General features: G+C 54.8%; 1 protein-coding gene across 3 annotated transcripts in view; it reads right to left on the reverse strand.

Moving 5' to 3' along the window:
• Positions 1-12,723, reverse strand: part of MARK4 (microtubule affinity regulating kinase 4) — a 30,392-nt gene that overhangs the window by 12,072 nt on the left and 5,597 nt on the right. For all 3 annotated transcript variants that reach the window (XM_059045212.2, XM_059045214.2, XM_067020197.1), the window contains exons 3-12: positions 11,053-11,106; positions 10,907-10,955; positions 10,104-10,169; positions 9,949-10,019; positions 8,753-8,809; positions 6,227-6,463; positions 2,465-2,584; positions 1,908-2,007; positions 427-536; positions 162-321 (exon numbers count right to left, since the gene is read on the reverse strand). In XM_059045212.2, coding sequence (XP_058901195.1) covers positions 162-321; positions 427-536; positions 1,908-2,007; positions 2,465-2,584; positions 6,227-6,463; positions 8,753-8,809; positions 9,949-10,019; positions 10,104-10,169; positions 10,907-10,955; positions 11,053-11,106 — 1,024 coding nt within the window. The remainder of the gene's footprint in view (positions 1-161; positions 322-426; positions 537-1,907; positions 2,008-2,464; positions 2,585-6,226; positions 6,464-8,752; positions 8,810-9,948; positions 10,020-10,103; positions 10,170-10,906; positions 10,956-11,052; positions 11,107-12,723) is intronic.

Below are 12,723 nucleotides of genomic sequence, written 5' to 3' on the forward strand. Positions count from 1 at the left end.
AATTTCATGCAATGTCCCTGCACCTTTATTAGATATTCCTCCCTTCGTTGCAGTTGGCTCGAGCAGGTTTCTGCTGCTTGCCAGCCAGAGAACCTGATGTAATGCAGGTCCGAGGCCCTGGGACCAGGGATGGCATGTGAGGGTGTGGGGCCGATACTTACAGAAGTCGCTATGCCTGCGCTGGCGGTGGTAGGTGGAGGAGGAACTCCGCTGTCCTTTGCTGTGGCTGGTGCCTTTGCTGGAGCTTGTTCCATTGGTGGTGTCGCTGGGCGCCCGCACCCGTGCCAGGGCCAGCCCTGGGGTGCCCCGGTCCCCACCCTCCTGCAGGAAATGACAGACGAGGAACATCAGCCCCTGTCCCCTCTGCCCCAGAAGTCCCACCACCCCGGGCATCGCGCATCCCAAATGTCCCTGACGCTTTCTGACCTCAGTCTTCCTGCCCAGCAGGAGGTAGGTGGCGGTCACTTCGTTGTACTTCTGGCTGGTCAAGGCCTCTTTGATTTCTTCCCGCGTGTAGCCCATACCCACCATCACCTCTGGGAGAGGGGGATGGAGAGGAGGTTCAGTCTCCCCAGATCCTTCCCTTCCACTCGTTTCCACATCACATAATGCCTGCTCTTTGGCTTGCCCAGTATCCATTCCTCCTTCTGCCAGCAGCACCCTGATTTTCCTTGGAGGAACATTTCTTCCCAGCTCAGATCACCCGGATGACTCCTGCCTGCTCCAAGCCCCAAGGGCAGGCATATAACTCAGGTCTGGACCATCAGAGAGTTCCATCCCCAAGGCCATACTGATTGGTTCAGGCTGGGCAGATGACCCAGGTATGGCCAATCAGAATGCTCCATACCCAAAGCCACAGCGATTGGTTAGGGTGGACATATGACCCAGTTCTGGCCAATAAAAGTGTTCCACCCCAAGGTCAAATTGATTGGTTCAGGGGTAGTCAATGGGCACCGCCCTAGGGCTTCTATTGGAACATTAGGAAAGTGGCTTCTCTTCCTGATGGGGTGTCCAGGCCACTAGGATATGCTGCTGTCAGCTTGCTCCTGGCAGGGAGAGCTGCCTGGGAAAGAAGCCACCACTGAGAAGATCCCTAACAACTGTCTCTGAGCACCTGGATCCAGCTGTGCCTGAAGGCTGATATACCCTGGCCTTTTCAGTTATGTGAATGAATAACATCACTATTAGGTTAAAACACATGAAATTGCTGGTATTAACAGTTTTGAGCTATTACAATGGCAATTTCACATGGTTCAACCTATTATTATTATCTGGTTTAAGCCAGAATGGCTTGGGTTTTCTGTTACTTGCAACCAGGAAGTCCTGATTAATACAGTCAGATCTGATGGTGGCCTTGGTTTCCTCAGCTGTAGAATGAAGGTTACTGGATGGTTTCTAAGGGGCTCTTCCAGGGCTAATGCTTTTGGGGTCAAATGTTCAAGGGCTCCAGGCTGAAAGGATTGGGACCAAATGGGTGGAGGGTGAGGCATGTACCAAGGTGGGAGTTTTTCTCAAACATGCAGATTACTGATGGCTTTGACCAAACTCTTCTGGAAGTGACTGTGATTTCTTGTGTCTTAATAGTCAAAGCTAACACAAAAGCACTTATTACATGCCTGATATAAGTGCTTTATATAAATTCATTCATTGAATATTCATAACAAACTTATGAGATAGGCCCTCTGATTATCCTGTTTTACAGATGAAGAAACAGAAGCACAGAGAGGGGAAGCCACTGGCCCTGGGTCACACAGCTAGAAAGCAGCGGCGCAGGGACTGGAGCCCAGACTTCTCTGCTCTCCCAATTGCCTTGCAAACTTCTGTGATGCACTAACCAAACAGGTAGGTGCTGGGAGGCTCCTACCCCCGGCTCTGAGGCCTACGGCTCTGCTCTCCCTGACTCTCACCGATTCGCTTGGTGTCCCCGAAGTCCTCCTCGGGCTCTGTGTATGGCTTCAACTCCTCACCCTCATAGCCGATGTTGATCCATTTGTCTTTCATGATTTGCTACAGGAATCGGGAGCAGGACAGGGAAGGGGAAAGAGAGATGTCAGAAGGAACTGAGAAAAATATAGCTTCCTACCTCCCACGCTGGCCCCCCGCAATGGGGTTCCTGCCCTGCCCCGTCCCCACCTCCAAGGCCTAGAACCCCAGAATCAAGAGCTTCCTGAGAGCTAGCACCTCCTCGCCCCATCCCTCACCCACCCAGCTGACGCCACCCTTCCTCCTCCACATCATCTGGGTCCCCGGCACCCTGTAATCATTCTAGGAGCTCATTAGCTAATTACTGGCATGTCGGGGAGTGGGCGAGGCTGTTTGGGGGGCGGTGTCAGGACAGGCCTGGGAGCCTTTTCCTGGGCTGCCTGTCTCCCCTCACCTTCCAGCAGCGGGTGGGGCACGGGAGAGGAATGGTGTCAGCCAAGAAGGCTTCAGTGGGAGGCGTGTGGCTGGAGGCTTAGCTTACCTCGAGAGTACAGCGTTTCGCTGGGTTCAGCACCAAAAATCTCCGCAGGATGCTCTCACAGTCTGTTGACATGTAGAAAGGGACCCGGTACTTCCCTCTGAGGACTCGCTCTCGCAGCTCCTGGGGGGATGGGGTTACTGGGGGAGGGGTCCGCCCCGCCTCCCCACCCGTTTTCATTACACACACACACACACACACACACACACACACACACACACACACATCTTTCTCCCAATCCCCCGACAAAAGTGATAGGAGCTCCAAGTGCCAGCCCTGGCGCAGTGGGAAAAACCCCACCACTTTTCCCGACCTCAGTTCCCATCTGTAAAATGGGAACATTGTCAAAGATGCAGCAGTTTTCAAAAAAGTTTTTTTAAAAAGTGATATAACTTTTCCCTCTGAGTTAATCCTACAGAGAGGGTGAGTTCTATAAGCCAGATAAGAGGGGAGGTGGGTCGGTAAGTCAGCCTCTGGGGCCTTAGTTTCTGTATCTGTAAACAGGGATCACAGCACTCACTCCCCAGGCCAGGGTAGGAGTGTTTGTAGAAGTAAATGCCTAGCAGGAGTCATGTCCAGAACAAGTACTTTTTTTTTTTTTTTTTTTTGACCTTGCCGCATGGATTGTGGGATCTTAGTTCCAGGACCAGGGATCGAACCTGGGCCCTCGGCAGTGAAAGCGCGGAGTCCTAACCACTGGACCGCCAGGGATTCCGCAAGTGTTTTTTTAAAAATTAATTAATGAATTAAGTTTTGGCTGCATTGGGTCTTCGTTGCTATGCGCGGGCTTTCTCTGGTTGCGGCGAGTGGGGGCTACTCTTCGTTGCAGTGCATGGGCTTCTCATTGCGGTGGCCTTTCCTTGTTGCAGAGCACGGGCTCTGGGCGTGCAGGCCTCAGCAGTTGTGGCACGTGGGCTCAGTAGTTGTGGCTCACAGGCTCTAGAGCGCAGGCCCAGTAGTTGTGGCGCACGGGCTTAGTTGCTCCGCGGCACGTGGGATCCTCCCGGACCAGGGCATGAACCCGCGTCCCCTCCGTCGGCAGGCGGAGTCCCAACCGCTGCACCACCAGGGAAGTTCCTGCAAGTGCTTTTTTAACACTAGGTTTACAAAAGGAGAGGAGAGAGGGGCATCCTGCCCCCCATCCCCCGTCTGTCTCTCCAAAAAGCTATGAGGCCCTTGCAGTTTCAAAGAATGAGCCCTGATTTATATGCTGACTTTTTTTTTTTTTTAAGGGCCTTTTGGGAGGGCCCTGCCAAGGTTATGAAAGAAAAAATAAATTCCACGCTCCATGGCATGGCAGACAAGGGAGAGCCCCTTCTATCCTGAATAAAGAACTGAGGTAGACAGAAAATGGAGAATAGGGTGAGTGGGGGAAGGGGTCTCTTGGGGTGGACCCCTCTGCCGGGCCTGGGCTAGGAGCTCCCTCGCGGGGCCCTTCTCCTAAAAGGGCCGGATGAGGCCTGAGCCTGGGGAGCCTGCAGATCGTCACGGCCTGAAGGGCCGTGAATATTTCATAGTAACGAGGATCGCTTTCAGAGCGCTCACCCGGGGCCGGGCAGCGTTCTCCGTGCTTCACACATATGACATCTGTGTTCACAAGGATGCCGTGAAGCAGGATTGTGACGCCCCGTCTTCCAGACGAGGAAACTGAGGCCCAGAGAGGTTAGGTCACTTGCTCTGGGACTGTGCAGCCAGAAGGTGGCAGGGCCAGGATCCAAAGCCAGGCAGTCAACCCTGGAGCCTGTGCTGTGTCATCACCGCTCCACGCCACCTCTGTCACGTGACGGTGAGGAGGAGTCATCAGGCCACGGACACCACCACCAGGGCAGCTCCCGAGCGCGACACCCTGGGCAGATGCCAGGTCCCTGTGAAGGGCTTCACACACCCGGTCTGGCTGTAACTGTCCCCATCTTTCAGGTGAGGAAACGGAGGTTCAGAGAGGGACTTGTTCAACGTCACCCAGCAAAGAAATGACAGAGCAGGGATCTGCCCCCAGCCGCATGTCTCCTTCACCCAGCAAGGCTTGGGGTGCCTGGTGGGGAAACTGGGACCACGGGAGGTGACAAGGGCCTGGGGCAGGTGAGAGGCAGGTCTGGCCCTTTGAAAAGTTCTCTTGGCTTCATGCTTGGGGCTCAGAAAGATTACCCTGCGATCTCAGCAAGTCCTCGAGTCGCTGCTGTGAGGTCGGTACCTTAGGGTCCTCACTGAACAGAGGTGGAGACTGAGGCTCGGCGGAGTCGGCTGCTTGGCCGATGCCACTGTGAGGAAGGGGGTCCCCTTCCTCATCACTCGGGGCTCTGCTGGCCTGTCCTCGGCAATGACCTCCCTGATCCCCTGACGGATCCTCACGGCCACATCAAGCAGCCTGAGCACTCCCGCTGAGGAATTCCCACCCGAAATGCACCGCCTGCATCCAAGCGCGAGGACACGCCGCGCAGCCCGGACCGAGGGAGCCTCTTCCCGCAAGATGACTGGCCCGAACTCATCACTGCCGTGCCACGGAAGACAGAACGGCGGAGGGACTGCTCCAGGTGAAGGGAGACTAGAGACAGGACAGCCGAACGCCGTGAGGGCGCCTGAGCGGATGCTGGAGAAGAAGACGCGGCTGCCGAGGATACTGTCGGGATGACGGAGGCAACCCGGGCACGGGCCGTGGGCCAGGGGCCGGGAACACGTCGGCGCTGGATTTCCTGAGCGTGATCGCGGATGGGGAAAGGCCGTGTCTCACGAGATCCCTGCCGTGTGCAGCCTTCAGGGATGAAGGGACATTGTGTCTGCAACTGACTGCCACGTGTCCCCTCGGCAACGGTGATGACAGCGGTACCACGAGCGTATGTAGACACTCACGGGGCACACGTGGCCGCAGGCAACTGGAGCGTCTCCTGAAAGGTACACACCTGCCCCCTGTTCTGGGCTGGCAACTTCTCTGTTGACTGGCAATGTTTCAGAATAAAAAGTTCAAAGGGAAAAAAAAAAAAATCCGCCCCAAACAGTACAACTCACCCGCTTCCCGCCCCCTTCCACAGAACTGGCCAGCATCTAGCGTGCTATATATTTTGCTTATTATTTTATTTTCTGCCTGGTTCTGCTGCAAGAATTTGGGTCCACGAGAGCAGGATTTTTCGTTTGTTTGTTTAGCTGCGCCATTCAGCAGCTTTCCGTATGTTCACCGAGCTGTTGCAACCATCGCCAGAATCCGGTTTAGAACGAGGCCATCGCGCCCAGGAGAAACTCCGTAGCCCAACTCCCCCTCCTCCCTAGTCTTAGGTAACCACTGATCTGCCTTCTGTCTCTGTGGATCTGCCTATTCTGGACATTGCATAGAGGGGGAAGCCACAGCGGGTGGTCTTTTGTGACCAGCTTTTCCCACTTAGCGTGTTTTCAAGGATCGCCCGGGGAGCAGCATGTATGAAGGCAGGGCTTTCTGTCTCCTTTGTTCACCCTGTGTCGGCAAAACTTAAAACAGAGCCTGACCCGTGGACGGAAAGCAACAACTACGTACTGAGTGAACGCGTGAGCGAGCGGGATCTGAACCCAAGCCTGCTGGCGGCCGAGCCCACACCCGGAACCCCGACGCAGCCCGGTCCACTTGGGCTGGCCGTGTGGCTGTGGGGACCTGGGTCCCACCCGACCCCCGTCGCGCCCCGTGACCTCGGCCCCACCCCTCCAGCCCTCTGCAGAAGAGGTGTTTGGGGGCCCGACCGTGAGGGCCAGAGAGACCCTCCCCGGGGGAGTCACAGCCCCCGTGCCAGCCCCGCCCGGCACCTTGAGGTTGTGCCCGTCGAAGGGCAGGGAGCCGCTGACGAGGGTGTACAGGATGACGCCGAGGCTCCAGATGTCCACCTCCGGCCCGTCGTACTTCTTGCCCTGGAACAGCTCCGGGGCGGCGTACGGGGGGCTCCCGCAGAACGTGTCCAGCTTCGAGCCCAGCGTGAACTCATTGCTGAAGCCAAAGTCGGCGATCTTGATGTTGGCCTCGGCGTCCAGCAAGAGGTTCTCGGCCTGCGAGGCAAGGAGAGGGCAGAGGGTGGACGTGTGCGGCGCCACAGCCAGCTGACTTGGTCCGACTGTGGCTCTGTCCTTCATTCCCTGTGTGACCTCGGGCAGTGACTTTACCTCTCTGGGCCTAGTTTCCTCATGCATAAGATGGGGATAAACACAGTCCCCACCTCACGGGGACTTATGCCGTGAAAAGTCCTCGAACAATATTTCACGCCCAGGAAGCGCTATATAACGTCAGCTCTATTACCCCGTGTGTCTGCAGGGCTGGAAGTCCTCAGGCAACCCCCTGCCCTCCGCAGAGCCTCGGTTCACCCAGCAGAAAAAAAAAATGAGGATGGATCGCTCAAGACTTACAAAGATGAAAAGCCATTTTATATAATATTTATTGTGCACCTACTATGCGCCGGGCTTTTAGACTACCATTTTTAAGAGTGGCTACATACAGTGGGGTTCAAGTACAGATTCTGGAAGAATCCTAGCTTCAAATCCCAGCTCCACCACTCACTCACTGTGTGACTTTGGGTGGATTACCGGCTCTCTCTGGGCCTCAGTTTCCGATGTGTAAACTGAAGGGTCGTTATGGCACCTGCCTCACGGGTGGATGCGGGGTTCAGTGGCAAGTGCTTACCACGGCACATGGGACAGAGTCAGCGCTCAAGAAATATTTTGTGCTGTTACGAGGTTTGGTCTATTTGTGGTGGCACGTGTTTGTTATTTGCCATTTCATGGGGGAGGGAACTGAGGCTCAGGGAGGCCACCTCGTGCCCACAGCATGAAAGTGGCAGAGATGGAATCCCAAAGAGGCCTGCCATCCCCACAGCCCCAGCGCGGAAGGAGCCTCGGGCATCCCGCCTCTTACAGCTTGTTGACTACAAACTGATGCATGAATCCACCCTTCAGACTGCTGCCCGTGCCGGCCCCTCCCAACCACCGCCCTTCCCTAGCCCAGCATCTCTGGCTTCCTCCCGGTCTCCCTACTTCCCGGGGTATTTCAGTACCACCCTGCCCCACCTCTGGCCCAACGAAGGGATAGAACCCACACAGACACACACTTCAGCGGGATCTTCCCCAAACCTCACTCTACTGGCGTCTCCGGCTCGCTCAGTGGTGACACTCCCCCTCGTGGCATTTGAGGCTCCGCAGTTCAGCCCCAACCTCACTTCTGGGTTGGTGCCCCTGGAGACTGGATCCCCAAATCCCCTTTCAGCCACTTCCAGGACCTTCCACCAGGGAGCGTGCCTCCTCCAGGCTGTTCACCGCGGATCGCCACCCCCCCCCCCCCCCCGCACCCACCCCGCTGCAGGGCAAACTCAGAAGCCTCCAAGGTGCCTCCTCAGGGGGTTGTGTGGGGACATCAGGGCAGTACAGAGAGAGGGAGTGCTTCAAAACGTCTACAGCAATTTGACAGTGGAATTTTATGTTTTTTGAATCTATTAATAATCATCTTAAAAATCAGGCTTGTATTTTGCACATCTTTCTTTTCCTTTCATTTTTATTATACTTTACCAAAGTACCTGTCCGCAGTGGATTGGGCTTTGAAAATACTCAAACAAACCTGGTCCTTTGCTACAGAAACCTTGAGAAGCACTTCCTTAAGTACTTAGACCAGGGCCTGGGACACAGCAGATGCTCAAGAAATCACGGTGTAGACAACAGACAACTTGATCCGCACCAGACAAATGTTCCTCTCGCTGGTCTAGGACGGGAAGTCCTGAGACAGGAGGTTCCCTCTGGGTGGGGCTGTGGAGCAGGGGCCCTGGGACAAGGAGTTGCCCCAGCTCAGCTCGGCCAGGCAGTAGGGGTAGGGTGGGGGGAGGCCCTGTGAGTCCCTTCCCCGAGGGGCACTAGCCCTCCCGATGGTCCTTCTCAAGTTCACAGATGCCTGTGATTCTAAGACCCTGGAGGCTGTGTGACTCTGGGGCTCTAAGATCTCAATTCTTAAAGTTTCCTGAATATTCTGACATCTCCCGCAGGCTCTGGAGTGACTAAGTCTTTATTGCATTCCAGTGACCTTGTCCAGGACGCATGTAACAGTCTGAGGCTGTTCCGGGGACACTTTGTTTCTTTTCCCTTTGTTCACTCCTCCTGTCCCCATCCCCCACCGGCTCCCCCATCAGCTGGCCTTGTTTTTGCCACAAAAGCTTGGGAAAAAGTCAAGGGGCTCTGGATGCTGAGGGAGGAGCACGAAGACAAAAGGGAGAACGTGGTGGAGGCTACCGGGCACCCCAGCGGGTGGCGGGGCGGTGCTGGGGACAAGCAGGGGTCTGTGGGCTGAGCTGGGAGGCTCACCTTCAGGTCTCTGTGTACAATGTTTTTCTGGTGACAGTAGTGAACAGCCGATACAATCTGGAGGGGAGGGGAGAGGAGAGGAGGGGAGGTCAGTTACTTATGGCTCCCAAACCCCTCAGCCTCCCTCAGAGACCCCATGAACCTGCCCCTCAACTGAGCTCTGGACTCCGGGCCTCCCCAAGCACAGGCTGTGATGCTGGTGCCCTTCCCCACCCCCCAATTCGGCCACAGCAGGAAATGATGTGGGACCTGCACAGACACACACCTCCACCCGGACATCTGGACATCCTCGCACCCAGACATCGGGACACCCTCCCAGCAAGCACCTCGGCACCAAGACAACAGGACTGGCCCCTCCTGACTTTCACGTCAAGAAACACGCATGAGAACATCGCACAGCTACAGACAGACACGCGGCCCAACATACCAGGGCTTAAGCCCCGCGCACCCAGTACAGCCGCGTCCAGCAGCTGGACAGTCCCGGACCAGCACCCTCGCTCAGATCTCTTCACCCACCCAAGCCTCACACCCAAACGCCCTCTTACCCACTGGGGCACCCTCACTGCCACACACCTGGACATTCACACACCTTCTCATCCACCTGGACATTCTCGCACCACACACGCTCTTGCTCACCAACCCATGTGCCCACACCTGGGCATCCTCCCTGCCACACATCCGAAACCACACGCCCTCTTACCCACACGCCTGGGCACCCACATATCTGCGTGCCCTCTTACCCACAAACTTAAGATACCCACGCTTGGGCCCCCCTCACCCACACACGCCAGCTGCCACATGCACTTTTACCCACACAGCTACACCCCTATATACCTGGGCACCCACACTCCTACACTCACACACCTCGGCGCCCTGGCACCTGTGTGCCCTCTCAGGCACACTCTTATATACGGGGCGCACCTTCAAACCCGCACATCTGACACTGGCGCACCTGGGCACTTTCACGCCTGACCCCCTTGGCCACCCAGCTGGGTACCTGCATCCCTCCATCTGGGTTTCCTCACACCTGGGCATCTGCACGCCCACAGCCACCCAGCTCTCCACCTTCACCCCCACGCTGCCTTAAGCCACGCCCCCAGGTCCTTGGACAGCCCAGACCCACACCCAGCAATCAGACCCTTGTCGCCAGGGACTGGGGCTCCCCTCCCAGCCCCACCCGCAGCTGTGACCCCAACCTGTCGGAACTTGGCTCGAGCTTCCTTCTCCTTCATGCGGCCGTGTGACACGAGGTAGTCAAACACTTCTCCTGCAGGGCAGAGGCCGAGCGGGGGGTCAGGGCGGGGCTTGGGGGGGGGCGCGGAGAGCAGGGCGGGGAGGGGAGGAGCCTCACCAGCACTTGCATATTCCATCACCAGGTACAGGGTCTTCTCTGTCTCGATCACCTCGAAGAGTTTCACTGCAATGGCCGGGGGATGGGGGCAGGGAGTTACAAGAGAAGAGACCCCCTCACCCTCCACCAGCACTTGGTAACTGCGCACATGCTGACCATAACACCCCTTACTCAAGAACACTCGGTGGCTCCCTACTGATGACAAGATTTTCCAAACGCCCTGGCCCCACTTGACCACCTTCTCCACTTCCTCACAAGAATGTCAGCTCTATGAGGCCAGGGGTTTGTACCTGTTTTCTTTACCGCCGTGCCCCAGAGCCTGGCACATAAGCAGCCACTCGGTAAGTATTCACTGAGTATATATAAACAAATAGATGAATAAATGCTACGGCCACATTCAGGCCAGGCTAAATCCTGCTTCTTTTGTAGAGACCCCACTCTCTCCACTCTGCCTAATGACAATGGCAATGACGATGGATGCTGCTGCTGACAATAATCAGACCAGCTCCCACAGCTTAGCTCCCAACTAAGTGTTTTGCATGCATGACCTTACCCAATGCTCGCAATGACCTTGAAGTCAGCCCTCTTATCACCACCACCACCACCCCCGCTCCAGAGGAGGAAACTGAGGCTCAGAGAGGTTGAGTGACTCACCCAAGGTCACACAGCCAGGGAGCAGGGATACTGCTACGAAAAAACAGGTCTTTCTAATCACTATAACGGCCAGTTCTCTCCTCCCCCGACTCTCTTTTCCCAAGTGCCCTGGTTGGTATCCACCGAGCCCACTCCCTTCCCCTCCTCACCGATGTTGGGGTGGTTTAGGCCCTTCATGATGCGGACTTCTCGGAACAGCTGGAAGAAAGGAAGAAAGAGAAAGATGAGGGTGGGCTGCTTTGAGGACCCTCTTCTCAACCTTGCCCCTGCCCTGCTCCCTCTCCCTGGGCCTCACCTTCTGCAGGCTGCTGGGGTTCAGCTGGGTTTTATCGATGATCTTGATGGCCACCTAGAGACGGAAGAAAGGGGGGAAAGGTCTAGGTACCACAGGCCCTGGAGCTGGGAAAGGTTCCCTCAACCCAGATCACCCTAAGATTATCCTTCCTTTTTCCCTTTTCAGAGACAGCTCTCAACCTGGGCCATTCTTAGTGGATGTGGGCCCTGAGCCTCACGACCTCTGCACATGCTGTTCTTAGCATGTCCAGTGCTACCCTTACTTCTGCAGGGAAATACATGCCCTGTACCACCACGGGGCCTGGGTGGGGCGGCTCCGAGGGCCTGCGTGAGTGAGTGTCAGGGTGACTGAGACCTTGAGGCGGCCCCTCTGGGAGGGCATCTCAGACCATTCACCCGTCACATCTTTGTTTTGAAGACACAAACTGTGGAACAAGAAATAATAACCAGACCTCACCTCTACTGAGCAGTCACACGGGCCAGGCCCTGGTCTATGCGCTTTACAAATGAGAACTCTCTTACTCCTCACAACAACCCTATGAGATGATCCTCGTTTTACAAATGGGGAAACCGAGGCACAGAGCTGTTCAGTCACTTGGCCAGGGTTACTCTTGGCCGGTAAGTTGGTGGGCTGGGATTTGAACTTAACGCAGACTTGACAGTCAACCTCTCAAACACTTAAAATCTATAGGTAGCTTTGAACGAGCTTTGAGGTGGTCATCATGGGGGAAAAAAATCAGAACATTACTGAATCCTCTTTGTACTTACCCTGAAGTTTGGTTCAGTTTTTATTTTGAATTTCACACTGGGGTACAGCACTTCAAAAGCCGTAATCCAGCTTAGGTCTTTAGTTTTCCCAAAGGATTTTGGGGTCACCCCCCAATCACCCCAGATCCACTGGATTACAGAACTCTTCCCTCAGGAGGCTCTGTTCCTTTAGAAAACCCTGGAATCACGTTCAAGACCACATGAGAGGAACAATGTGCTCTTTGTGGGGGAAGAGGGTCCCTTAGCTTTCTTCATATTTTCACAAATGCGTTTTTAATCTTGTCAAGCACTTTTCATGCCAGTATTGAGATGATCATATGGTTTCTGCCCTTGAATCTGTGAATGTGGCGAAGTACATGAATAAATTGTCAACTTGAAAAAAACTGTGCGTTCCTCGGATAAGCCCAGCTTTGTCGCCACACAGCTTTCTTTAATTGGTCTGTCAGATTCTTTTTGCTAACGTTTTGTTTAAGATTTTTTTACCTATATTCGCATGTAACACGGGCCCACAATTTTATGCCTTATCTGGTTTTGTTGTCACCAAAGAGCACATAAAATATGTCTGGCAGTGGAACCTCTTTCTTTAGTCTCTGGAGATATTAGCATAAAAATGAAATGTTTGGTACAATTTGCCCATAAAACCATTGGGGCCTGGTGACTTTTGTATGTATGGCACAGACAGCGTGAGGGCAGGATGAATTGCTCCAGTTACTTTCTCTAAAATTGAAAGAGGTGCAGAGGGGTCATAAACCCACCCACCATCTTTTTTTTTCCCCATTAAGTTTGAGTTAGACGTGTCCTCTCCCTTTCTGCAATAATGTTGCCATACTCAGTACATATACCCATCCTGGAAGGCAAAGTGGGGAGAGTGAGACTGTGTAGACATGAATAAACCTCTTGTGTT

The sequence above is a fragment of the Kogia breviceps genome, chromosome 18 (assembly GCF_026419965.1).
Source record: "Kogia breviceps isolate mKogBre1 chromosome 18, mKogBre1 haplotype 1, whole genome shotgun sequence".
NCBI classification, from domain to species: domain Eukaryota; kingdom Metazoa; phylum Chordata; class Mammalia; order Artiodactyla; family Physeteridae; genus Kogia; species Kogia breviceps.